Source organism: Myxine glutinosa, chromosome 1, assembly GCF_964187855.1.
Source record: "Myxine glutinosa chromosome 1, kmMyxGlut1.1, whole genome shotgun sequence".
In the NCBI taxonomy this organism is placed as follows: domain Eukaryota; kingdom Metazoa; phylum Chordata; class Myxini; order Myxiniformes; family Myxinidae; genus Myxine; species Myxine glutinosa.
Window position 1 is genome coordinate 139,519,076 of NC_136261.1, and position 27,080 is coordinate 139,546,155.

The following is a 27,080-nucleotide window of genomic DNA, read 5'->3' on the forward strand; positions in this document are numbered from 1 at the left end:
TTGCATGGACTGTGCTTGGAAGCCATGACCTGCATGGCAATTATAAATCCCAAAACACGGCTTGGTTCGGGGTCTGGTGTCCACATCAAGAACGCCTCAGTATGAGCTTCCACTGTGAGAACACCTCAGAACGAGCACTGTCTGCTCGAATGTTGCCTGTCAAAACAAGCTCCCCTGTGACGGAGTGAGGCGAGGGGAGCACAAGGCGAGGGTGCAGTGATGCCACGGAGGCCCTGGTGTGCCACATGGTCACCCTCATGATAACCACATCATCACGCCACATATTCTTGTCAATATCTTCACAATCCATCGCCCTCTTCCCCAACCTTGCCCGCCCCCCGTATAATTTGGGTCCAGCAACCGCCTGTCTGGGTAAGGTAATCTGAGGAGTCATTCCAATACTCCAAACTGCCTCTTTCTTTCTCTTATTCTTTATTTTCTTCTTCTTCTCGCGGAATGATTGCAGATACCTTGTCTCGTTGTTTGTGGTAAGGTTTATTATAAGGATACTAGTAGCTAAGGATAAGTCTGCTCTTTTTTACCTTTTTACTTTGCTTGTTTTTGCTGTAAATAAATGCCCTTTTGCCTTTGCTTTGATGAATAAAAATCTGTAAATAATGTGCTTTTCACCAGTGCTTTGTAAATAAACAATAGTTTGTGCATTTACCATCTGCTTCACTCTCGTCTTTTCTTTCGTTGATTCGACATGGTGTGTACGTAGTGGATACCTGGGAGTTCTGCCCCACTGTTCTGCCATTGGCGGCCCTGTGCTTTGCCTATTTGTGGTTTTTCGCGGGCGCAAATGAAACATTTTCCACCCACGCAATAAGTATATATTATGATGCAAAGATGAATTCATTTGATTTCTACATCAATAGGTCAAAGGTTAAATGTCAGTCTTTCATATGTTTATAATTTGAGAATGGCTGAAGGGATCCAAGTCAAACTTGGTACAGCTATGTAGTATTAGGTAAGAATGAACTGATGAGATTTTGAAGTTAAGAGGTCTAAGGTCAGAGGTCATGTTAAGTACAAATTGTTACCAGGTCAACTTGTGAACCAGTGATGGGATTTTGACCACACTACGTATTGTCGTGTTCACGGGTGGTCAACACTGCCTCTGAACGGATAGACCGAAACAGGCTTCATCTCTGAGGCTCTGTTCTGAATGATGGTGATATTATGCTCGTGCGCGCGGGCTGAGGATAATCACGAGGCACCTTATCTCTTTTAAAACCAAATGGGTTTATTCCTGAATGAATAACAACCAAGGAAAATGAATTCAATAATAACTATATACAATGAGGTACAGAATGGCAAAATAAATCCTATGAAAACTAAGGCGCCTCACTCCAGTCAGTCACAGATGGGGAAGAGGGACAAAAACCGAGCAACTTTTCTGTGGTGGCAGTGGGGGAGGGTGAAGTTGGGCAGGTGATGAGCAGGACGATTGGCAGGATGATGACAGCAAGACAATGAAGAGGTGATGAGAGGAACAGGACGATCAACAAGCAAGGGGGAAGACGAGAACTGCACCAGGGCCAAAGCAGGCAGGCAGGACGACCTCCTTTTAGCTCCCCTTCTTAATACCACCAATCTCCTCAGACCTCTCGGTTCTCCTCACTGAACGCAAGTTCCTCAGAACACTGTATCCGCTCGATCCAGGCTCCACCCCCTTCTTCTCAGAACTCTCGCAATTCCAGCATGCCCTTATCAGCTACTCTCTCTTCTCCTCAGAACCAGCTCAAATCTTCTTGTGCCTTTTTGTCAGCTCCTCCCTTCTCTCCATTGACAACATTCCGCCCCTCTAGGTGTAGGGCTCCACCCCCTTCCAGGGAACGATCATAGCTCCACCCCCTCTCTCCTTGCCTGGCAGAATCCCAGAGCTTTCTGCCTCGTTCTTCCTCTGCTCTACAGAGCTGTAACCCGGCACACCTGGTGGATGTTTACAAGCAGTTTTACACATGGTTACTTAACTTTAATCCCTCTCTATATTATCACAGGCATGACCCTCTGTATCATGCACATTTAAACGCAATCCTTAAGCTGCCAAGTTCCTTCTTCCTTACATCTAGATTTGCTTTCTACTTGTACACGGACTATGCTACTCAATACAGTTCTATCTCTTTTAAGGTAATCTCTAACCCCGTCTCCCTCCCCCATAAACGTAACGGCACAGATGATGCAAAGATGAACTAATTTGATTTCTGCAGCAAGAGGTCGAATGTCAAAGAGCAGTTTCTGTAATAGGTTTTTGTTATTGCTATAACAGCTGAAGGGAACAAAGTCAAACTTAGTACAAGTATGTATAATGATGTAAAGATAAATGGATTACATTATGGGGTCAAGAAGTCAAAGGTCAGGTGTCCCATTTGGTAAAAATTCTCTTACTATGCTAACTTGTGATCCAGTGATGGGATTTTGACTATACTTTGTGCAAGTATATGATGAAAACATGAACCGATTAGATTTCGGCATCGGAGGTTGTCAGGTAAAAATGTGATACATGAGAACAGTTAAAGTGATTTACATCAAACTTGGTACAAATATGAATAATTATGTAATGATGTTCGTGGAGGCATATTTGTCGACGTCGCAGCGTGGAAGAGTGGCGTTCATGTTCCCATTGTTACATTGCCCCGACATTCATGGATGCAACCTTTACGGCATTTTTCAGGAACGTGTGTGTGTGTGTGTGTGTGTGTGTGTGTGTGTGTGTGTGTGTGTGTGTGTGTGTGTGTGTGTGTGTGTGTGTGTGTGTGTGTGTGTGTGTGTGTGCGCACACTATACTGTAGGTAGAACGAGCAAAATAACTGTAATTAAATATATTGCCATTAATCTTGCAGAAAAAAAAAACTGTGTCTTAGTATCCCCCTCATCATCTGACTTGGCCCCTGTGGTTATGTCATTTGCCATATGGTGAAATACCATATACTGCGCAGTTGGAATTTTTGGAACTAATATAACGTATAGCCCGTGGGTTATTTGCATGAAAATATGGTAGATGAGAGTTACTTGGAGTAGGTTACATTTACCCTCGTATTAGATATCTGTCAGAGGTAAATTGCATGGTAAAACGTGCACAGGGGACGTGGCGAAAATTAAACCTCAGAGCAGAATTGGGTAAGGTTGTGTAAAACCTTTCAGTTGATGTGCAGTCCTAACTTTTCTACAACAACCTCATCTCAGATCACGAAATTGGTTTCAGATCAGGTCACTTCACCTTGGACATACTGCTTTTACCCACCCAACAATGGATGGAGGTCCTCGATGTCAGACACGAGATCGGGGCTGTTTCTCTGGACATATCGTATGCTTTTGATACAGTCTGGCATCCTGCCTTGCTCTCCAAACTGTCTGCATATGGCATCCAAGGCCAACTCCACACATGGCTTACTGACTTCCTGTACTGCCGTAGCCAACCTGTGGCTCTCAACAGAACCCGTTCATCTTCTCTCCCTGTCAGGGCTGTCCTATTCCTAGGGAAAAAGTGCTTCATGAAAATTTCAGGCGCGTATAACCCGCACACAGGTATATCCTACATGTCAGCTTTCCTCTCCGCATGACGGGGAGATATGTGATCTCCATATTATACCGGCAGGCGATTATGGCCTTTGTCGTCAAGGGCCAATGAGCGGCTCTTTTAAAATACAACTTTGGTAAATAACGAATTGACATTAAAATGAATATCTTGTGAAAGGGTTGTTGTGATAATTAAAGCTTACAATAAGTAATTTGGTTTGGTCCACGAGTTGTGGTTCGTTGCTGTGGTGAGGCTGGATGCTCCAGTACCGGGGAGTGCTTTGCTGGACGCAGCACGGGTGGGGAAACGGTTTGGTCCATAGGTGGGTCATGCTCCCTTGCTGTGGTGATGGGTGGCGACACACACACCTTATTATAGATGATGTTCATCTCCCTAATATAATTTAAATTTGCTTTTTTTGTGTGCAGGTAAACCTAGAGGTATACAGGAGGGATTCACGTAAATTGCCAGGACTTGGAGACCCCGATATTGACTGGGAAGAAACTGTTTATCTAAACCTCATTTTACAGCGGGTAAGATCACATGTTTTAACAGAATGGTGTGTTTATTGAGAAAATCTTTCCTGAGAGTGTTTATAATGTGCTATTATGGTTTATTCTGTTGTTGATATGCAGTTTGAGTACTTGGTTACCTGTGCTGTGTGCACTCGACCCAATGGAGGAGGAGACATTCATATTCATCACAAGAAATCCCAGGTGACTCTATATTGCTCTTCGTCCACCAATCTACCAACTCTATAACTGATATGAAGCAGTCCTACCAATCTGCAAAATGGTCCTTGTCATGCTAACAGCCTGATACATTTACATCAATGCACTTAGTTTCTGGGTTCAACAATCTTTTTATACCAGCACACAAGCTGTAGTCAAGGCTGTAGTGATTTCATCAACTAATGTATGATGTGTGTGACATTTATTTTCTTCTTGGCAAATGTGTGGAACTTGCATGGTCTTAAGTCTAGACAGTCCACCTTGTTAAACCCTTAGCAGGTTATAAGCGTAAAGTGTATGTTGATAATAGGTGCTACATTCTTGTAAAGCATAACATAACTTTTTTTTGAAATGGTGGAGGGCGAAAATATAAGGACACGGACAAACAAGGGATGCAGGTAATGAGGGGTCAGGGAGAACGTAAAGGGTGGAGAAGATGGATACAAAAGCAAAATGTTTGGGAGTGGTGAGGGTGGTTTAACAGGTGTAGAAAAGATCATGATTTTGGATCAGGGTTGACTTGAGATGGTAGTGAACAGCTCTGGAGGGAAGAATAAGATCGAAGAGAGTATGGAAAGTGGCTCTACAGGTGGGGGAAAAAAAAAAGGAATAAATGAGTGGTGAGCAGTGGTTGGATTTGCCTTCCAGGAGGATAATGCAAGTTGTTTCAAAGCAAGTGCTTCACCACAGGATTTAGAGTACCAAAAGCAGGAGGATTGGGAAGATAATTGAAGAGATGGGATGAATCTGTGCATAAGAAGTAGCAGGTTTCCATAGAAAATTTCTCAGGCTGAAGTAATATCAGTGGCGGTGGGTATAGGAGACCAATATATTGTTACGGTTCTCCACCGCCCTTCTTACCCTTACAAAGGGGAGGGGAGGGGGGGGGGTTAAGCCCCTTGTTCTTTCTGGGCTTGGCGGAACCGAGAGACTTGAAACGCCTCTTCCGGGCAAACGCAAGGTAGGGTTTCGGGACCAAGTCTGGCTCGTACCTAAATCCCTGCGCTGCCACGGAAGCGGGGAAGCAAGCCTCGCACGAGCCACGTGTGATTTTGGTACACCGAGCGGATTGAGTACCACGTGGTCCGTGCAGTTTTCTAGTAGTGGAACCCGATTCGAGCGATTCTACTCGTACCACACGTAGCCAATGAGGAAATCACAAGAACGATCGAATGGAAGGAAGAACACAGGCTTAATTATTATTCCCACACGTATGTACAATGATCGGTAGATCCAGAGACACAGAGCAGCACTTAAACAGTCTTATTCTTAACTCCCAGACTCGGGCCCATCACACTCACAGAGGGAATTGCAGGCAGGTTGATGTTCAGGCCAAACGCGCCGACTTCATCGTCCAGGAACGGCCCCGTCCGGCTCTCCATGGTCCCAGCACGTCCCGCGACGAAGGCACGCAGGCAGTGGAAGGATCCTCATAGCGCGTCTCCCTAACAAAAGGCAGCCGATGAGGTAGGAAGGAAAATGTACGCGTCTCTCAGCGCGGCTGGCGGTTACACAGCGCGTTATCACTCGCGTAACTCAATGCACTATAACGGCTCGGCTTCAAGCTCAACCGAGCGTCACTTTCATATGAGCGCGTATCCTGGGTCATGCGCGTCTTCCTCCACTCAATGCCAACTCAGTCCTCGTACCTCAATTGCTGCTTGAACTCCTGGGTGCCAACTTCTCACGCGCTCCTTACTCCTGGAACTCAACTCGAACCTTCTCGAAACTTCCAACCACGCCCTGTCACGCAGTGCTGCCGCCACACCCTCTGAGCCCCGATTGGCGGCTCGCGCTTACCGTCAGCTCCTCTGCCGCCCTCATTCGGTCCCGCCCCGACCATCCTAGGCCTGCCTCGTGTTAATTCGCGCCAAAAGAACCAAAGGCAGCACAGAGGCATGAGGCTTTGGAGGCGGGACAAGGCAATGGAAGTAGGAGTAGGACCTATTCTCCTTACTCTACTCAACGCAGAACTAACATAGGAAAAGGACTATTCTCACAAATACTAAGAGATAACTACACTATCGTGAGGCTACATGTTGTTTGTGTGACTAACTATGAGGGGGAAATTTAACCTTTATTATACTCACTGTTACCAAAACTCAAAACCACAACTATACAGTGGTGACCCCTAATTCCGAACGCCCCTCATCTCGAACTACTCTAATTCCGAACCGTAAATTCGAGAAAATTTTGTCCCTAATTCCGAATGTATTTCTATAACCGAACCGCCCACATAGCGTTAGCGTCGTTCATATTTCCCGCCGCGAGCGTCGTTCATATTTCCCGCGCATCTTCGTGCAGCATCACCCACGCCTGCTCCCGCATGCACAACCCGGAAGGCGCTTTGTTCCTTCAGTTCGTCGGTTGTACTAGTTCTGGCAGCATCTCTCGTGTGTTCGTCGCTAGTTTACCTCGTGTTTTCACCTTGATTTGTGCTTTTTTTCTTTGAAGATAACCCTTACCCATTCACCATGGCACCTAAGAAGAGCAGTGAAGGCAATAAGAATAAGAGGAAGGCGGTGAGAGCGACAATTGAGGTGAAGAAACAACATCGCTCAGCATGAGGGCGGTATGCGTGTGATGGATCTCGCTGCTATGTTCGAGATGCCGAAATCGACCGTGTGTACGATTTTGAAAAATAAGGAAGTGATTAAAGCAGCTGATGTGGCAAAAGGTGTTACGACTCTGACCCCTAGGAGATCGAAGTTTATGGAGGAGATGGAAAAACTCCTCTTAGTTTGGATAAATGAAAAACAGTTGGTTGGTGCTGCCATCTCTGAGGGCATTATCTGTGAGAAAGCGAAGCTCCTGCACGGTGACCTTATAAAAGACTTGCCTGGAAGTAGTGCTGATGGTGATGAGTTTAAGGCTAGTAGGGGGTGGTTTGAAAAGTTTAAGAGAAGAAGTGGGATCCACAGTGTTGTTATGCATGGAGAGGCTGCTAGTTCGAATAAGGATGGAGCAGCAGACTTTGAATAAATTTAGTGCGTTTGTGAACACTGAGGGGTATGTGGCACAACAGGTGTTCAATTGTGATGAGACAGGCCTCTTCTGGAAAAAGATGCCAAGGAGGACCTACATAACGAAGGAAGAGAAGTCTGTACCAGGCCATAAGCCAATGAAAGATAGGCTTACTCTCTTGTTGTGTGCTAATGCTAGTGGAGACTGCAAGATAAAGCCTTTGCTTGTGTACCACTCAGAGAATCCACGTGTGTTCAAAAAGAACAATGTGATTAAGAGCAAGCTTAATGTTATGTGGAGGGCAAACGTGAAAGCATGGGCTACCAGGCAGTTCTTCACTGAGTGGATTCATGAGGAGTTTGCCCCTTCTGTGAAGGCTTATCTTGAGGAGAAGAATCTACCCCTGAAGGCTCTTCTTGTGATGGACAATGCTCCTGCTCATCCTCCAGGCTTGGAAGAAGATTTAGAGGAAGAATACAGCTTCATCAAGGTGAAGTTCTTGCCCCCCAATACCACTCCTCTCATCCAGCCCATGGACCAGCAAGTCATCTCAAATTTGAAGAAGTTGTACACCAAGGCTATGTTCCAGAGATGCTTTGAGGTGACAAACGAGACTGAACTGACCCTCAGACTTTTGGAAGGATCATTATAATATCCTCCATTGCCTAAGAATCATTGACAAAGCATGGAGGGAAGTGTCTCTGAGGACAATGAACTCTGCCTGGAAGAAACTCTGGCCTGATTGTGTTGCAGGGAGAGATTTTGAAGGCTTTGAAGAACCTATTGTGCCTGCTATTGTAGCATTGGGTCAGTCCATGGGCTTGGAGGTGAGTGAAGAGGATGTGGAGGAGTTAGTGGAGGATCACAACAAGGAACTCACCACAGAAGAACTTCAGCACCTCCACAAGATGCAGCAAGAAGAAGTGGCAGTGGAAATTTCTTCAGAGGAGGAAGAGGGAGCTAGTGGTAACATTTCCAGTGCTGAAATTAAAGAACTGTGCTTCCATTGGTCTAAAACACAGGCCATTGTTGAAAAGTGGCACCCTAATAAAGCAGTGGTTAACAGGAGCATTAACTTGTTCAGTGACTGTGATTCACCACTTCAGAAAAATTAAGAAAAGTCGCCAACACCAGGCAACTTTGGAGAGGTGGTTCTCTAAAGAAAGCAAGCCTAGTGAGCCCCAACCCTCTACAAGTGGTGTTAAGAGACAAAGAGAGCAAACACCAGAAGCACAGTCATCTGATGTTAGCTTGGAAGGTGCCTCACCATCCAAGCAATAAAACCCTCTCCCTCCCTCCTCTCCAGCTTCCGCATGCACTATCAGAACTCTCCACTAAGGTAAATGCAGTTATTTTCATGTTAGTACATTTATTTCTTGTTTTTATTATTATTATTATTTGATATTTAGGGCATTTACTCATCTTATTTTACCTTGAATCATGTGTATTTGCAGTTAACAGTGTCTTGATAATGGGTTTTTGGGGTCCAGGAACGGATTAATTCACTTTCCATTATTTCTTATGAGGAAAATAGTTTCTAATTCCGAACTTTTCCCAATCCGAACTGCCACTGGAACGAATTAAATTCGGATTTAGAGGTCCCACTGTATATATATATATACACACACACACACACACACACACACACACACACACACACACACACACACACACACACACACACACACACACACACACACACACACACACATAATTATAATATAGAATTAGTGCTCCAACCTATGACCGAACACTGTGACGTCACCGCCACAACGTCTGTACTCGTGCGAAGCTCTGAAATAACCATCCCACAGCGACAAATCATAAATATATTGTCTCAGATGCTGTCACAAGTGCATGGAAAAACTCAGTTACTGACCCGGTTTCGCCCTTATTGTGGCATCGGGGCAACGCAGTGGGATTTCCACACATTTGTGACTGAAAACATTTCGGTTATATACCAGTACAGACTCTCCTCGAGTTGCGACGTAGGCGACTTGCAACGACTCGCACTTACGACGGTCACAAAAATCTCAGTTGCTCCTTGTGTCTCATGCTGACAACATCCCTTACGCTCCATCGCCTATAAGTGTGTGTGTACCGTACTGCCATCATCATGTCAAGCAAGAGGAAGAGTGCATCTACTGATGGATCGGAGAAAAAGAAGAGGAAGGCAATCGACCTGGAGTGTATAGATTGGATTGGATTGGATTATGGGATTTAGGCTGTATGACTTTTAACAAATGATGCTATGGTGGAATACGGACTTGGAAATATGTAATAAGTAATAGATAATAAGTCCATGAGGGGTGATTCGACTTACGACTACTTTGACTTAACGTAACCCCGTCTTAACTCGAGGAAAGTCTGTACTTGTGCAACTCCATATTGTGAGTGGAGAAAGTGCCGGTAAAGTGTCCCATACAGCCCTTGCTGTACATTATCCGGAGCGATGAGTGCCGTCTGCCATGCGAAACATTATCTCATTATTATCTACATTATCTACCGGCGCTTTCTATGAAAACAGAAAATATATTGTTGTTTAAAATAGCACCATTATCGCCAGGCATATCTTGATGATAATGGAGAAGATAACGTAATTTTCTGCAGAGGCAACGTTATTGCCTTTGAGCTGTCTAGACCTGATATACAGTCACGTGAAAAAGTAAGTACACCCCATGTAAAGTTTTGACTTTTTCAACATATTTCAACATACAGCTATTTGATCTTCATTTCAACAATATTGAAAGATAAAGGTGATATAATACAACAAATATCATGAAACATTTACATTTTCTAATCCATTGTATAATTTATATAAACATAAATGCAAATTTCGCATGTGGAAAAAGTAAGTACACCCCTACATTTATCACTACTTCAAATACCTAAAATTAGAATCAGGTGCACCAGCTCAGGTGCAAATGATAAGAACATCATCAGAGAGGATCTTGGAGGAACCTGTCTTATTTAAACCTCAGACATTTAGTTTGGTTTGCTCTTTGTTGTTGAAGTGTGCGGCGTCACCATGCCTCGATCAAAAGAGCTCTCTGTGGCCTTCAGAAAGAAGGTTACAGATGCCTACGAGTCTGGGAAGTGATTTAAAAAGATCTCCAAACAATTTGAAATCAATCATTTGACTGTCCGGAGGATCATCTACAAGTGGAGAAGATTCCAAACAACTGCCAACTTGTTCAGGCCAGGCCGTCCCAGCAAGTTCAGCCCGAGAGCAGACCGCAAGATGCTGAAAAGTCTCTAAGAACCCCAGAATGTCATCACGGGACCTACAGGTAGCTCTTGCCACTGTTGATGTCAAAGTGCACGAGTCTACCATTAGAAAGAGGCTGCACAAATTTGATCTACCTGGGAGGTGTGCCAGGAGGAAACCTTTGCTGTCCAGAAAGAACATCAGGGCAAGACTAAAGTTTGCCAATGAACACCTACGCAAAGACCAGCACTTCTGGAACAAGCTGCTCTGGACAGATGAGTCAAAGGTGCTATTTGGCCACAGTACCAGAAGACATGTTTGGCAAAAAACCAAAGACAGCATTTGAACACAAGCACCTGATACCAACTGTAAAGGATGGTGGTAGAAATATTATGGTTTGGGGCAGCTTTGCTGCATCAGGGCCTGGGCAGCTCACCATCATAGAATCCACGATGAATTCTTCATTGTACCAGAAGGTGCTTGAGGATAATGTGAGGCCATCTGTCGGAAAGTTGAAGCTCAACCGAAGGTGGACCTTGCAACATGACAATGACCCTAAACATACCAGTAAATCCACCAAGGAATGGCTGAAAAGAAAGAAATGGAGGGTTCTGGAATGGCCAAGTCAAAGCCCGGATCTAAATCCCATCGAGATGTTGTGGGTGGATTTGAAACGACCTGTGCCATCTGCGAAAGGGGGCAATACCACCTATTGGAGCCAAGGGTGTACTTACTTTTTCCACATGCGAAATTTGCTTTTGTGTTTATTTAAATTATACAATGGACTACAAAATGTAAAAAAAAAAACAAAAAAAAAAAACCACCTTTAGAAGCCATTTTTGTTGGTGGATCAACATAATCCCCTTGTTCTTGCTGGGCTTGGCGGAACCGAGGCTTGATACGTCCCTGGCAAACGCAAGGTAGGGTTTCGGCTTTCGGGACCAAGTCTCGCACGTACCTAAATACCTGCGCTGCCACGGAAGCAAGGAAGCAAGCCTCGCACGAGCCACGTGTGGATTGAGTACCATGTGGTCCGTGCAGTCTTAGTTAATGGAACCCGATTTGAGCGGTTCTACCCGTACCACGCTTAGCCAATGAATAAACCACAGGAATGTTCGAATGGAAGAAAGGAAGAACACAGGTTTAATTATTCCCACACGTATGTACAATGATCGGGGACGCAGAGACACAGAGCAGCCTTAGACAATCGTATCTTATTTTCCAGACAACGGGCCCGTCTCACACTCACACAGGGAATTGCAGATGGGTAGATGTTCTCCAACGCGTCGACGTGGTCGTCCAGAGACGGTCCCCGTCCGCCTCTCCACGGCCCCTGCACGTCCCACGAAGATGGTAGCCGGCGATGGCAGGAGCCTCGTAGCGCGTCTCCCGAACAAGGCAGATAACGAGGTGGAACGGTAAAGGGCGGGACTCTCAGCGAGGCTGGCGATTACTCAGCCGTTCACTCGCGCGACTTAATGCGCTGTATATCGGTTCATGCGCGTCTGGCTGCGCCCGCGTGTCTGTACAGCTCTCGGATGCTGCCAACTCCTCTTCCTCGATCCTCTGAGCTGGTTAGTATGCGCGAGTTCTTTGACGCTCTCCACTTGCGAGTCCTCTGTTCAACAGCTTTCCCGCGCGAGTCCTATCGAGTGCAAGTCCATCTGTGAGAGTCCTTTTGTTCATCGGCTTTCCCGCGCTAGGCCTCTGCATCGAGTCCCTTAGGCAGCAGTCCTCTCGTGCAGGTCCTTCACCGCTAGTCCTTTCAAGGGCTTTGCGCAGCGGGTTGTATAGCTACACCCCCCAAACCTTCTGGAACACTCTCGACCCTTCTCACCACGCCCTGTGACACAACGCCGCCGTCACCACCTCTGAGCCATGATTGGCGACTCGTGCTTACCGTCAGCGCTTCTGCCGCTCCGCCCTCGGCTCCGCCCCGGTCCTCCTCGCCTGCCTCGTGTTAACTCGCCCAAAATGAACCAACGTTAGCGCAAAAAGGGATTGAGGCTACGGACGTTGGATGATCGGTGGCAGTAGGGCCTATTCTCCTGAATCTGCTTCAACGCAGCACTAACGATGGAAAGGAACTCAGCTCACAAATACTAAGACATAACGATACTATCGCGAGGCTACATGTTGCTTGTGTGACTAACTATGGGGGGCAAATTTTAACCTTTATTAGACTCGCTGTACAAACTCAAAACTGCACCAATATACAGACTTGGCATTTAATATGGAATCTTTTTTTTTTCTTGAATTGGGTTTACTTTCTGAACTCAGTACATCAATCTGGTGAGTTTATTTTACCCTTTGGCGATGTCTTTGTTGAAAGAACCATGTCACTGATTGTCTTTCGCAGCAAGAATTCAATAACAGGATTATATCACAGGTGGCGTGACAAAATGTAAGGACAGGTACATTTGACGATTGGCTTCACAATCGAGTATATAAGGGTTGTTGCGTTCTGTATTAGTGGAAAACAACTGCTGCACGTCTACAAAAGTTATTGCCGCTTCCTCTGGAGATGGTCCGTCAACTTGACAATGCTGTTTGTCATGGAGTGGTGGCTTTACGAAATTCTGGCATGAAACAGCATGCTATTGCTCGGCAGTATGGCATCACTCAAGGTCAGGTGTCAAAGATCCTGAAACGAAATGCTCAGAGGCGTGTCCCTACTCCAATACCGAGGCCAGGACTTCCACGCAGAACCACAAGGAGAGATGATCGCCAGCTGCACCGGTTAGTCCGCAATGGCCATACTAAGTCAGCTAATCGGCTTTGGGCTGAGTGGCAGCAACTGACAAATGTGCCTGTATCCAGAAGGCTAGTCAACCAACGACTGGTTCAAGCAGGCTATCGTGCCAGGCGTCCCCTGAGAAAGCCACGCCTGACCAGACAACACAGCCAGCGCTGATTGCAGTGGGCCAGAGAGCACCATCAATGGCAGCCAGGACAGTGGAATCACGTGACCTTCAGTGACGAGTCTAGATTTCTGGTCTATCGTCAAGATGGCCGCGTCCGAGTGCGCAGACAAGTGCATGAAGCCCACAACGAAGATTGTATACTGCCAAGAGTCCAAGCTGGAGGTGGTGGGGTGACCGTTTTGGGCTGCTTTTCATGCAGGGGGCAAAACTGACCTGGTTGTTCTGAATGGAAACCTGAACCAGTTCAAGTTCAGGGTCATTCTGGAAGAAACAGGGTCATTCTGGAAGAAACATTGCTTCCATTTGCTCGTGCAGCCTTTCGAGGAAACTTTGTCTTCCAAGATGACAATGCATGGCCTCATCGTGCTCGCATGATCCAACACTTTCTTGCTGACAGTGGTGTAGAGCATATGGAGTGGCCTGCCATGTCCCCGGATATGAATCAGATAGAGAACTTGTGGGCAGAATTAACGCATCAAATCGACAACTTGGACCCAGCAGCCTACCTCTGTGCATGAATTGCAGCAGACTATTGTCACTGCATGGCAAGCGATTCCTGTCCAAACCTTGGAAAATCTCGTGAACAGCATGCCTCGACGTGTACGTGCTCTCCTGAATGCTCGTGGGGGTTACACGAAGTACTGAACTGTAATTTTACTGTCCGTAATCCCAGTCATAATTTAGCTTTTGTTTTTGTTGAAATTTTTTTTGGCTAATGTGCAAAATAAAGAGATACTTCTGGAAAACGTACAGAAGTTTAACACAGTACTGTCCGTGAATTGAGTTCGATATCAGTTTACATCACTTTCAAGGATCAATTGATTTGCTTCGAAATGTCAAATGTGGTTTTTGTTTCTTTTCGAGGTCACATTAACAAAATCTAGAATAATTTCAACATAATTCCAATGAACTTTTGGTTCTAAGTCATCTTGGAAAGTAATTTCACCCCCATAAAAAAAAAAAAATCCATATTAAATGCCAAGTCTGTATATATATAATTATTTATATATATTTATATATTTATATATATATATATATATATATATATATATATATATATATATATATATATATATATATATAATTTTAGTCTAAATCTAAACTGTGTCCGTGGGTTTGCCCACTGCCTACCTATTGTTGCCTCTACCATGAGGTATGCATGCGCTGTCAGACTGAATGCTTTTTAAGAAATGTTGCATCAATCAGAGTAGGTGAGTTTTTGCTGGCATCAATGCCAACCTCAAAATCTGTGCCAAACCCAGCTCTATTCCAACATCAGGCATGGCCAGCAGGTTTGTCAAATTTAGGCTAATCTAACACACTGAGCTACCAACTCTAAACCACCAGTACAGTCAGAAGAGAAAATCAAAACATAACCACTTGGTCCTTGAAACTTGATCATGGTAAAAACAAGGCAGACACTCTGGTCAATGGGAGAGCTCTATTCCATTCTGGTGCCCGTATTAGGAGATTACAACCAACTAAGAAGAACTTGCATATTAATTTTTCCTATGCATTGATTTGAGAAAAGTAATGCTTCAATAAATAAAAATGGTGGGATTTATTTTTCGAGTGAAACTTGCTTTCGTTTCATTCATAAAATAAATTTGCTGCCCATGTGCACAATAGTGGCTGAGGAATGGATGACAGCAGGAGGTGGACACTCCTTTGGCATCCGAGACTCAGTGGTGTAATGGTTCGAGTGTCCGCTATGAATCTGGGACGTCGGTGAATTGAACCCCACCCGAGTCATACAAGGCTTTCAAAATCCCAAAGTACGTATGTTCTGCTTCATTGCTTGTAGCTCAGCATTTCAAAAGGATAGAATACGGCAAACAACCATTGCGCAGACACAAAGGGCATAATGGCATCCTCCTGTGATGAAGTTTCTTGTAAACTATCCTTTTGGTTTCCAATGGCATAACAGCTTTTTATTCGCCCTTTTCTTCATGACTTGCGTTGTAAAAATGGTAAATGTAGTATCTGCATCTTTGTGAGATGTCTTTTAAGTGCACTATCATTTAGGCTCCAATCCAACAAAGAATTGTTGAAAGCCTTTTTTTCACATTTCTCAATGGCAATGTCAGGACACTTCCAGCAGATGGAGGTAACAGTTAACTGTTTACCAATGTATTTTGAGCTATTCTTTTTCAACGATACATGCAGTCTGATTTTCTCTGTCACCGAAACATTAAAGAAAATTTTTTCTTGGTATTTGGTGGCTATTAAAGAATTGCACAAGATAAGACAGCTTTGTGGACTAGAATCCAGACAGAAAATGTATTCGGCAAGTTGATCTTGCTACCGAGACCTCTCTGGTTATTTATTCAAGCTGTTGTAAAAATATGGTCCTTCTGACTTAAAAACGTTTGTGACTGTCTAAACATATGTCTGCATCTTTGTCTTTGTGTTTTCAACAGTTATATTGATTATCCCACGCTTAAAACAGGAAAAAAAAGAAGGCAAGGGGGAAGGGTGAGGGTGGGAGTGGTGGTGGATATTGTAATTGCCCTCGTCTTTCTTATCCATCCGTCACGCTATCTCCTCCTAAACAGTTGGGCAGAAATTCATGGTAACTGATCGCCACATGGCAAGAATGTGCAAGAGCAGTATTATATTTGGGTCCCAAACCTAGGGGCAGGGTCAAAAGGTCAAGTGCCATGGGCACATTTTTAAACATTTTAAAGAGAAACTTTGTATAAGCAATCATCATTGGGGGACGCATTAAATATGTAATGATTTTTTGGATTTGTCCTCAAGTTCATGCCCAAGGGGGTGGGGGACATAGGGTCACACAGGTCAAAACAAAACACATTTTTTAACTCAAATTTGATGGTGGGTCATTTATGTTGGAATTCATGGCCATCTTTCAACTTTACTTTCGGTGGGAAGTGTGGGGATTTGCCATGACGCACCGACTTTGCTCTAGTTTGTTTTACTGGCAGCATATTGCCTCGGTCTGTCTTTTTCCTATTTCCTTGGCAGAATCTTTTCATTTTGATCACAATTTTGCCTGCAGTATTCGGATTATAAAGCTTATGGCACATATATCGGATGAAACAAATCATTACAAAAGGGTACAGAGAAATTGGATTTAAAAATAAATAAATCGTGATGCTGGATAAATACGCGGCTAAAATTATCCATCGTAAAGTTGGGTTCAATTAAGAATTCCATCATGTGAAGGATGTCAACTGACTAAAAAACTTCAGACAATAATGACAAGTCTAATGGCCACAATTATTCCCACCTCGTGGAGTTGACCCGGGAAATGTTTTGGCCCAAGTCTTCAATGAACTGGCTAGTTCAGCCTGACATTCAACTGAGTAGTTTAGACCAGGAATTTGGCCAGGATGCGAGTAGTTCAGACTCTTCGTGAAGGACATAGGGTTCTGTTCAGGTCATAAACACCGGATATCTTCTATGATTTTGATTCTTTGGCACCTTTTCCTGCTTTTAAAACAGGCAGGTAATGGTATTTAGGGTTCTGGGTTGATGGTGATGTCGGAAGGAGGGCCTTGTGACTATATAGGAAGCTCTGCAAGGTCATTGTGAATGTATTCAGACAGGTGGCAGGGTGCTGAATAGAAGGAGGTGGCGAGATTTGCAGCGTTTCTTGAGGAAGAAATTGTAACACTTTTATTTTTTAGACTGGAGACTGAGGACGTGGTTGGAGGGTTGGGGCAGTAGCAAATGGTTAATGGAAGGAAAGGTTTGAAGGTGTTTTATACCAGGAGCTTGAATGGAAAGATGTAAAAGGTGGATGGTGAGTGTTTTGACAGAGTTGCTGTAAGTGAGACATGGTTTAGTGAGCAATCGAACTGGAGTCAGTAATCCAAGGTTACAGGGTTTATAGGTGTGATAGGAAAGAGAAAAGGGGAGGTGTGGCAATCTAGGTGAAAAAGATTATTCCATAGAGAGAGGGGCATGACATTAAGGAGGAAATGAATGGGGAGGATTCTGTATGGGGTAGAGATTGCAAGAATAGTAACATGTATGATGCTTTTACAGGGATCCTAGTGTGAGGGCTGAGCAGGAAAAATGTATACTTGAAGAATTCAGAAAGGCATTTTGTAAGGGAAGACTATTGATTATGGGGGATTTTAATTTGCTGTAGATAGATTGGGTCCATGAATGGGGAAAGGAGAGCACATGAGGATTTTTCTATCTCTTGTGTAAGATTGCTTTTTAACACAGTTTGTAGAAAAGCTCATGAGGTGAGTGCAGTGTTGGACCTCTTTTGTAATTATTCCAATATGGTAGAGGTGAGAGAACATGTCGGGACGTGACCACAATGTAATAAGCAGAACTGCATTGTTGAGATGTGAAATTCAGGATGGTGGTGTAAGGCTTTTGGAATTTAGGGAGGGCAAACTTTGAGGACATGAGAAGTGATTTAGGAGCTTTAGATTTGGTAATGTTAATGAGTGGGTGGTCGGCATCGGAGAAATGGGCAATCTTCAAGGAGCAGATGTAAGGTGCAGAGCAGGCATAGTGCAGTGAGGTGCGAAAGTAGAAGCAGAAAGGGACTATGGTGGTTGAGCAGGGAGGTACGCAGTGTAATTGGTGATAGTCTGATATCAGTATGGGAGGAAATAACAAGATAAAAGTTCAGAAAATAACTCGTCAGGCCAAAACAAAAGGGGATATGAAAAGGACATTGCCAAGAATATTCAACTTAACAGAACATTCTTTATATCAGGGGTAGAGAAAGGGTTAACTCCACTTAAAAGTGGAGAAAGGGACTCCACCCACCAAGGCACCCAGACAAAATGATATGGCAACCATGCTGGTTTTCTGGTGGGCCCAAGACAGCAGGCCGGTCGGCTTCTGATGATTTTGTTTGTTTGTTTGCCCATGTTTGTTGTCAGATTTCCATTGGCTTTGTTTAGATGGTGTTATTCATGACGAGGGATGCCGAAAAATCGAATGAATGTCGAATAGAAATGATTAGTAATGTTTAATCAAGCCTTATTTTGCAAGGACGCACCTCCCTTAACAAAAAAAAAAAGAAAAAGAAAAAAATTTGAAACTAGAACAGCACTCGGTAGAGAGCGTACCTCTGCCAGGCTGAACACTTACCTTTTGTATCCCACTGATCGGCTGGATCTGGATTCAGACCTGAACCAAAATCCAATCGGCTTGTTCTTGTCGCCTAAATAACTCATCCACCAAGTTTTGTCATAATCCGTATGTCTTGAAATATCATGCTATATATTGTTTTTCGCCTGATCTCAATGGTGAAGAATCACTTTAAAAATTTAAAAACTTCTCGTATCCAAAAGCATATTCAGATCTTCACCAAAATCGAATCAATTCAGCCTCGTCACCACACACCCAACCTGTCGACCAAGTTTTGTTATTTGTCCGTCCATAACCTTTTGAGATATCCTGCTCACAACGAACAGACAGGGTGGCAAACAGACCTTCGGTGGCAGAGGTAATAAATAGATTTATCACGATGAGCCCTCAATGTGTTGGCAGAATGTCTACCTCTTCAGTGAATGTAATATTTTAAAATTGATCCGAAATTCCTGTTTGAGATGGCAGATTTGCTAAAGTTTAAAAGTTAAATGCAAAACGATCCCTTGCTGCTGGATTTCAAACGTTTTGTATTCAAAATTTGTTACGGCGGTTTTTAAATACAGCATATTTATCCAGTCCGTTCAGACTTCACGCTATCTCAAACATTTGGGCAGAAATTCGCCAAACCTGGTGGTTGTGATCACCACATGGAAAGAACGTGTGAGTTTTGGTCCTGCCCTAAGGTTTGTGGCAGGGTTAAAAGGTCAAATACCATAAAGCAATTACGGACACATTTAAAAAATTTTCTTATTGAAATCGATATTGGTTCATTCTTGGTGGAACTTTTTGCCATCATTCAACTTTGCTTTACATGGGAAGCTTGGGAATTTGCGATGGCGCGCCATCAACTTCGCTCTCGTGATTATTTTTTAGCTCACGTGGAACGTAGTTCCGGGGAGCTTATGCGATGGTGTGTCGTCAATCTGTAAACACTTGCAACTTCTTCTCCGAAACTGCTGATGGGATTGTGACCAAACTTGGCACAAATTATATTTGGTATGTTGCAAATCAAGTTTGTCCATGGCATAAAAAAAAAATTGAGGTCTCAGTGGGTTTACCAAAGGTCAAGTGGATCCAGGTTTGCCCTCCCAAAATAGGAATTTGCTTTTTCCCCCCCTTTTTTTTTTTTTTTTTTTTTTGTTTGTATACAAGATCGAGGCTCGTGAAAGAGCTAACATTAATCACACAGACAAACCGACACGTAAAACATAAAACATGGGGAACGGTAGACAAGATGGGGAGAGAGGGGGAAGGACACAAACACAACATTTGAGAGCAGGGACATCGAGAGATCTGTGGGAGGGAGACGGCTTTGCGGGGGGGGGGGGGAGGAGGGGTGAGGCATGGGAAGGGGGGTGGAGGCATGGGAAGGGGGTGGGTGGGAGAGGTATAAAACATGTGGACACTGCCAGGACTTCCAGGAAAGAAGTTGGAATTTCAAACAAGGTGGATCTGGGGTGAATTAGCGGGGGTAGAAGAGATCAAGGGTTTGGATGGGGGAAGATAAGAGATGGTGGTGAACAGCTGTTTTAAAGACCTGGAGGGAGGAGTGGGATTGAAGGGAGTGTGGGAGTTTGTTCCAGAGGTGGGAGAAAAGAGGAATGAAAGAGTGAAGGTGAGCAGAGAGCTGAGATTTCGGCAGTTTAACCATCAGAGGGTTGCTGGCAGATCTTGTGCGACCTGTTGGAATATTTGGGGGACAAAGCACAGAGAGAGCTTGGGGAGCAAGGCCGGAGAGGAGTCGGTAGAAGACAGAAAGACCACCTACCTGCCTGCTGTGAGTGAGTGAAAGTAAACTGAAACTCTGAAAGTGTAAGGTGAGAAAGTAAACTCTGAAACTACACACACTATTTCGATGAAACGTGACCACAACCGTCACCCGTGATGTAACAAAGTTTGTTCACGGCATTAAAAAAATCCAGGTCTAAGACGGTTGAGGGGGGGGGGGGGGCGTTGAGGTTCCCTCTCTGCCCCCCCCTGCTCACCCAAAATAGGAATTTACTCTCTCTCTGAAACTGCACACACAATTTGTATGAAACTTGACCACAACCTTCATCACCAATGTTGTACCAATATTTGTTCATGGCATTAGAAAGATCAGGATGTAAGGGGGTCTGTGGGAGGGGTGAGGGAGTTGGCCCCTAAAATAGGTATTTTTTTGTTTGTTTGTTCAAAATCTTATGATTACGTTAGTATGATTTTACATGCTGCCATGTCTCCTAGAAACCACTGAAATTGGTTGAAAATACCTTTAGTCAGTGTGGTATACTGCTTTGTTTTACCAGGTGAGCTCCCAGGGGTATTGCCCCTATCTATATAATAATAGCGTAAGGACTCGACTTTGTTATCCCTTTTACGCCGCACCCAGTGACCCGATGCCCACAGCACTAATGGATTTACGATCTACGAACCGTGCTCTTTGTTTATCACATACAGGCATACTCGAAAAATCGGAATTAGCCGACCTTGGGGCCCAAAAGCATCCGAATAACTGCCGATACGACGCCATCTTACGACGCCATTGTATTAGCGTCTGCTGGGTGAAGGCGAAGCAAGCCGTCCGCTGATTGGACAGGCGAAGGCGACAGCAAGCCGTCCACTGAGTGGACAATCCCAGAGTGGTGCTATGCTGATTCCTATTACGAATCCATTCATTTTTCAAAAGTATATCGTAGCGTTGTCATTTAAGTAGATTGCAATAAATACGTTCATATACGCACTCTTCATTCTCATCTTTCTTCCTAACTCTTACTCGGACAAGCAAATCCCCTATGCCATCCATAATGGTACACTCTATCCATACCCCACATCCTCCCTTCCGTGGATGTTCCACGGGTTTCGGCTAGTCTATATAATAATAGCGTAAGGACGCGACTTTGTTATCCCTTTTACGCCGCACCAGTGACCCGATGCCCACGGCACTAATGGATTTACGATCTACGAACCGCACTCTTTGTTTATCACGTACAGCCATACTCGAAAAATCTGAATTAGCCGACGTTGGGCCCCAAAAGCATCCGATTAACTGCCGATACGACGCCATCTTGCGACGCCATCGTATTGGCGTCTGCTGGGCGAAGGCGAAGCAAGCCGTCCGCTGATTGGACAGGCGAAGGCGAAAGCAAGCCGTCCACTGAGTGGACAATCCAGAGCATGCATTTGTGCCGGTGTCGGCGATCGTTGTTCATATACGCACTCTTCATTCTCATCTTTCTTCCTAACTCTTACTCGGACAAGCAAATCCCCTATGCCATCCATAATGGTACACACTATCCATACACCACATCCTCCCTTCCGTGGATGTTCCACGGGTTTCGGCTAGTTTTTAAGAGTTTGGAATTAATTGCAAAACATGACATGATACCACAAAAGCCATTTAAAGGTTTTATTTTTGCCGAAGAATTGTTGTTGGAAGAGTATAGAAAACTTTATTATTTGTATTCTTAATCTTTTTATCGATTCATATTTGTTTTTTGAGCATTTAAAAAAAATTAGTTTGGGCTTTTGTGTGTAAGCCTTTATAAAATAACATATTTATATTTTCCCATCAACATATTTTCAAATAAAGTATGAATTGATAAAATACACCAGATGCTCATCCCTCTTACTCTTTCTCCATCTTGCCTGTACCAAGTGGATATGCCATTTGTCAGCATGTTGATTATAAAATGGAAAATGCCATATTATGCACGGCCTTTTTTTCCTCCCGACTTATTTGCATTGTACAAATTTCCACCACTTTTTAAAAGACGCTGCTTTGATTGTGGTCTACCCAATTTGAGGTATTTTTCGCAATGTGCCCCTGAGTACAGCAAATGGCGGCGGAAAGCAATTTTAGCTGAAGCTGTTTGCAATTGAGCTTTTTGTATTTTTTGCCATTCGTCGTGCTGAGCTTTCCTTGTCAAACACTTGTGCTTTGCCAATTGGCTGGTGTGATTGTTGCCCTGGTGACTTGTCAATATATGTAAGCCAGAGGGTGGTGGTAAATTGCCCCTTTGGGAAAGGTCTTTGTTTAGATTGAAATTGGGAAGGGTGGCTAAGGCTGCATTTCCATTGATGAACAGTTCATCGGCTGTGGCTGCCTTGAATGTGGTGAGCTCGAAATAATGGAGGCAATACATTAAATTTGTCTTGATGGTTTTTGTTTTGCAAATACAAAGACTAGAGATTTTCCTGCTTCACAAATTGGTGTACAAAATTCACCCTTATTTTAATGACGTACAACGGCATTATTAGTTGCTAAAATAGGAAGACTTTATTGTTATTCTTAATTGTTTGCCATTTTCAGAATGATCTGAGGAATACTTATAAACTCATGTTGGTAGTAGATTTTATCAAGGTTTTGTCCACTTTTCAACATAACCTCTTTTATCTGGAATGTTTGGGACCAAGTGTTTTTTAGATAAATTTAATTTCTAGTTGATGGATGTGGTTAATTATTTTTTTTTTTCAATGGATGCTGTGTTACGATGTACGTGTTGCGATATGTTGTTGTGAACATTGCATAAAAAGGGGAGTTGTTACATATTTGATAATGATGTGCATGCTGGTTATACAATCGAGTGGATTTTCCTCCTCCCTCTTCCCCTCCCCAACCTCTTCGTTCTCTGTGTTTGGACTCGCCATATGCAACCACTGAGAATTCTCGTTGTTGGGGGAAAAACTGATAGTCATGGCTCGTGTTCATATTCATGGTACTGTATTTGTGTTTCTGCTTGGTTCATTGGTATGGGGTTTTTCACGAAAGCACTTTGTGTCTGAAATTTGAAGTTGACATGTTTAAGAGCAATTTTGAATGAACAAATTTTAAGGCATTCGGCAAACATGTTTGGTTTTTAGGACAGTAAGTCGGATCAGCGTTGGTCGATTATAAAACCTTTCAACTTCGTGCTCAAGAAATGTAATGAAATGTCCAATGTTCTCTGGATGTTTTGCATACGAGTTGAGAATGGCACAGGCGACTGCTAAAAACAGCACCACCATCCTCAGTGTAAAATGGATGCAAGGTTGCCTTGTGGGAAAATCTATTTTTTGGGGTGTTGGGGGCACAATTTTTTTCAGATATTAATGGTTCTTTTATATTTTAATTTTTTATGGATATCGTCCCAGACAAGGCATACAGCCACTCTAGGTAAGGGGCTAAGAGAAGGTTAGAACAATATAAGGATAAAGCAAAACAAAAAAATTAAAAAGAAATAAACAAAAAATAAGAAAATATCGAAGACACAGGAAATAGCAGAGTTTGAGAAAAATCTTCTGTTATTTGCATGTGTGTATATATGGAGTAAAACTCTACGCAGTACAGTCGCACTATATGTAATGAACATAACTTGTAGTGAACGCTCATTTAAACACGACTCGTGATGATCCAATATTAATTTTTTTGATAGCTGACAGCACAAATGAAGCTTGCGCTGCTAAATCGTAATGACGAATGACTTTTTTCCCCAAGGATAAAAAGATTGTATGCCACAAAATGGTTTTGCTTTCAATGTCTCAAAGTGAAGTGGCAAAGAATGTATCGCCTCCATTTTGTTGAGTGCAAAACCTCGTGAAATGCACTTTTATTGAATCTGCACACAAACCTGGATGTCATTGACAGCACCTCCTCATCTTGGTTTATCTGTAAATAACTGTGTAATCAAACGCGTCATTGAAGCACTCTTTTGTGCACCAGGTGTTGCCAGTTGGTGTTGACATCGTTTTAAGCATTTTGCTTGTTATGCTGTTTTTCACATTATTCATCTTCTGTATTTGTCTGTTTTGAGCTTTTCCCGTGTTAATGGGGATTCCGAGCCTCTGTCCAATCTGCTCCAATTTCGGCAGAACCTCATGAATTTGCTTGTGGGGACAAAGCATAATGGTCGGAATCAATTCTGATGGTAAGTTTAAAGTTGGGCCAACTGCTAATTTCCCTCACATCGTTTCGGAACTTCAACGAGCTTACAATGCAAGCTTTTTGTATTAGGAGTGTGATGATTAAGTTTCCAAAATGCATAGACCCTTCCATCTGTTCAAAATTATGACAAAGGGTTTGATGCACTGCAAAACTACCATTGGACCAGATCCCACTCATAATTTATAATATTGTTACGGTTGCCGGAGCGGAATCCCACTCCCGACACCTATGTGTTACGGTGCTCGGACAGGAATCCCGCTCCTGAACACCGAATATGTTATGGCCCGGGGTTCGGATTTACTACGAGGGGGTTAACCCATCTTCCCTCTCGAACTTACCCGACCTGCGGCTGCCGCGCACGAATAACTTCGTGCTTAGCAGGTTGCAAATCGGCAACAACGCCAATTGATCAGTCACCTGTACCATGTGACGGTCCCAATCGGGGAACGCACCGTACCCTCCGGCGGTACACCAATTTAGATGGCCGAGCGAAAACCGTTGGTAACTGCCGCCGGAGTAATGCTAATGTCATTACGGCCGATGTTAGCCTAGGTGCGAGCAATAGCGGATCAATGCAGGAAAATACTTTCACGGACAGAGAGAAAGGACACGTTTTAACGATTTGATTTATTTACAAATACTTAGTGTAATTATTCAATAGGTAAGTAAAAGGGACGAGAAGCAGAAACTTAGCTTATTCTACTCCTTATTACGATTACAACAAATAAACACGACATGGGCCCAGCACGCTTTAATGGGGGAGGGGAGGGGAACGAACGAACATTGGAAACCTGATAGCACAAAGGCTATGATGCTCTGGATGCCTATCCTCACGACGGCCTCCATCCTGGTGTCGCCACCGAGCAGCATGAACAGGTAATGGCGATCCCAGCATGGACAGGCAGTAGCGAGGTCGATCGTCAGCACGGTTAGAGTGACCCAGGCCCCAAGAGAGGAGCACACATGCTCAGTGAACCCAGCAGAGCGAGACAGGCCCAGAGTGGAGCAATCTTGCAGACACGAGGTGAGTGCACAAGAGACGGGCCCAGGCTCGAATAATGCAGGTGTAGAGGCCTGCGACAGGGATACCAGTCAAGAGCAAAATGTCCATGTGGTGAGTGGGCCGAGAGAGCGGCCAGAGAGAGAATCGGTGTCTTGAATCTCTCTTTGTTCACCCCTCTTCGAGGGAGGGGGGGGGGGGGGAATCTTGGAGGTTTCCTGCCTACTGATTGGTGGAGCCCGTTACTCCGCCCCACAAGCTCCCCTAAAATGATTCAGGACCTTATTGGTGGGTTTCTGAGGCTGGACACCATGGTGTGCCTTTGAGCCTGGTCTATTGCCTGGTAAATTATCCCTTATGAGAGGAGGACCTGTCTTTCCCTTTCCCTAATGCATAAAGACATACTAACCTGAAATAAGGGGAAGGAGCTAAGATAATGGTCTGCTATGAAATAACTATTCTAAGGGACCTGTATGGTGGTTTTCATTACTTTTTAGTGGTTTCCCAAAACTGCAACAATATCTTTGTTGCCATTGTATTTGGTTGTCTAAAATAGAAGGTACCTAGGAAGTGGTACCTGATTCAACTTAAGTATTATTGGTTCTCATTTTGCATCCAGAACCCTGCTTGATCTAAAATTTTCTCCAATGAAGGTAGATTTGAGGAACTGTTGGAAAGACACCTTGACCAATTCAACGACTTTCTTGAAAGGCAACTGAGGTGATTACCTGGGCCCCTACTATATATAGAATCCCTGCATAATCACTTAGAAGCTTCCTTACCCATTGTGTAAAGGTGAATGACATTATTAACCGCCGCTCCTTTAAAATGCACGTGCTTACAGATTTATGTGGATCACCAGTTATTTTGGGTTTGGTAAAGATTTATTTATTTATTTGGATCGTGATAAGTCATGATGCGTCCCATCTGCTGCCATTCTCTTGTGGTTAAAGGTTCCTTGGTGTTTGTGAAGAACAGGTGAGCTATCGCCGGCATTGTGGCCAAATTCAAAATCTCTGCCTTGACCTTAGCCGAACGTCAGGCCTTTTGTGCCTGTTTGTGAAAAACTTGGGACAAGCTTCCCCGGCCAACGCCGAAAGAACGTGGGAATAATTGAGGGCGTTGATGAAGAAGACGAATGATTGCTGATGACAGTGATTAGTGATATTTGGATAGTGATTATTTATTTGGACAGTGATGGTCAACTGCTCATGAAAATTTCTAGGTTTTCTTCATTTTAGAATGGAAAATTCTCATCTTGTCCAATGCACAGTGGCTCTGTCCTTTGTTCCTTGCAAAGTGCATGTTTCATGTTGAGCTATTGCATTTGAATGTACAAACACAAACTAAAAATAATTCAGACTTGATCATGGCTCTTTTACAGCCTGAGGATAACACCATCCTCTAAACCATCATAAATCATGAACACACATTTGGATTACTATTAACTTTTATTCATGTATCATAGCACATAGTATAAAGTAAGTTCTATCATGTAGTATTGTTACGGACGCGGTTAAAGATGTTATATTTGCCGAGCGGAGGCTCCGCGACCGAACGGTTATTCCCCGACTAAAACCCGATTCACCCCAAACTTTGGCCGTATCGCGCCGTAGCTACTCAATACGGAAACCTCTAAAGCGACCGAACGAGAATGAAGAAGAAGAAGAAGTACGGAGGAGTAACTGGGTTTATTATCATTCACACATATAAGCAAAAAAGAAAGCAGTCACGTTTATTTACAGG

General features: G+C 43.8%; 1 protein-coding gene across 3 annotated transcripts in view; it reads left to right on the plus strand.

Annotated features, from left to right (window-relative positions):
* KIAA0930 (KIAA0930 ortholog) overlaps positions 1–27,080 on the plus strand; it is a 121,245-nt gene that overhangs the window by 39,566 nt on the left and 54,599 nt on the right. For all 3 annotated transcript variants that reach the window (XM_068118978.2, XM_068118969.2, XM_068118987.2), the window contains 2 exons: positions 3,952–4,056; positions 4,159–4,239. In XM_068118978.2, coding sequence (XP_067975079.2) covers positions 3,952–4,056; positions 4,159–4,239 — 186 coding nt within the window. The remainder of the gene's footprint in view (positions 1–3,951; positions 4,057–4,158; positions 4,240–27,080) is intronic.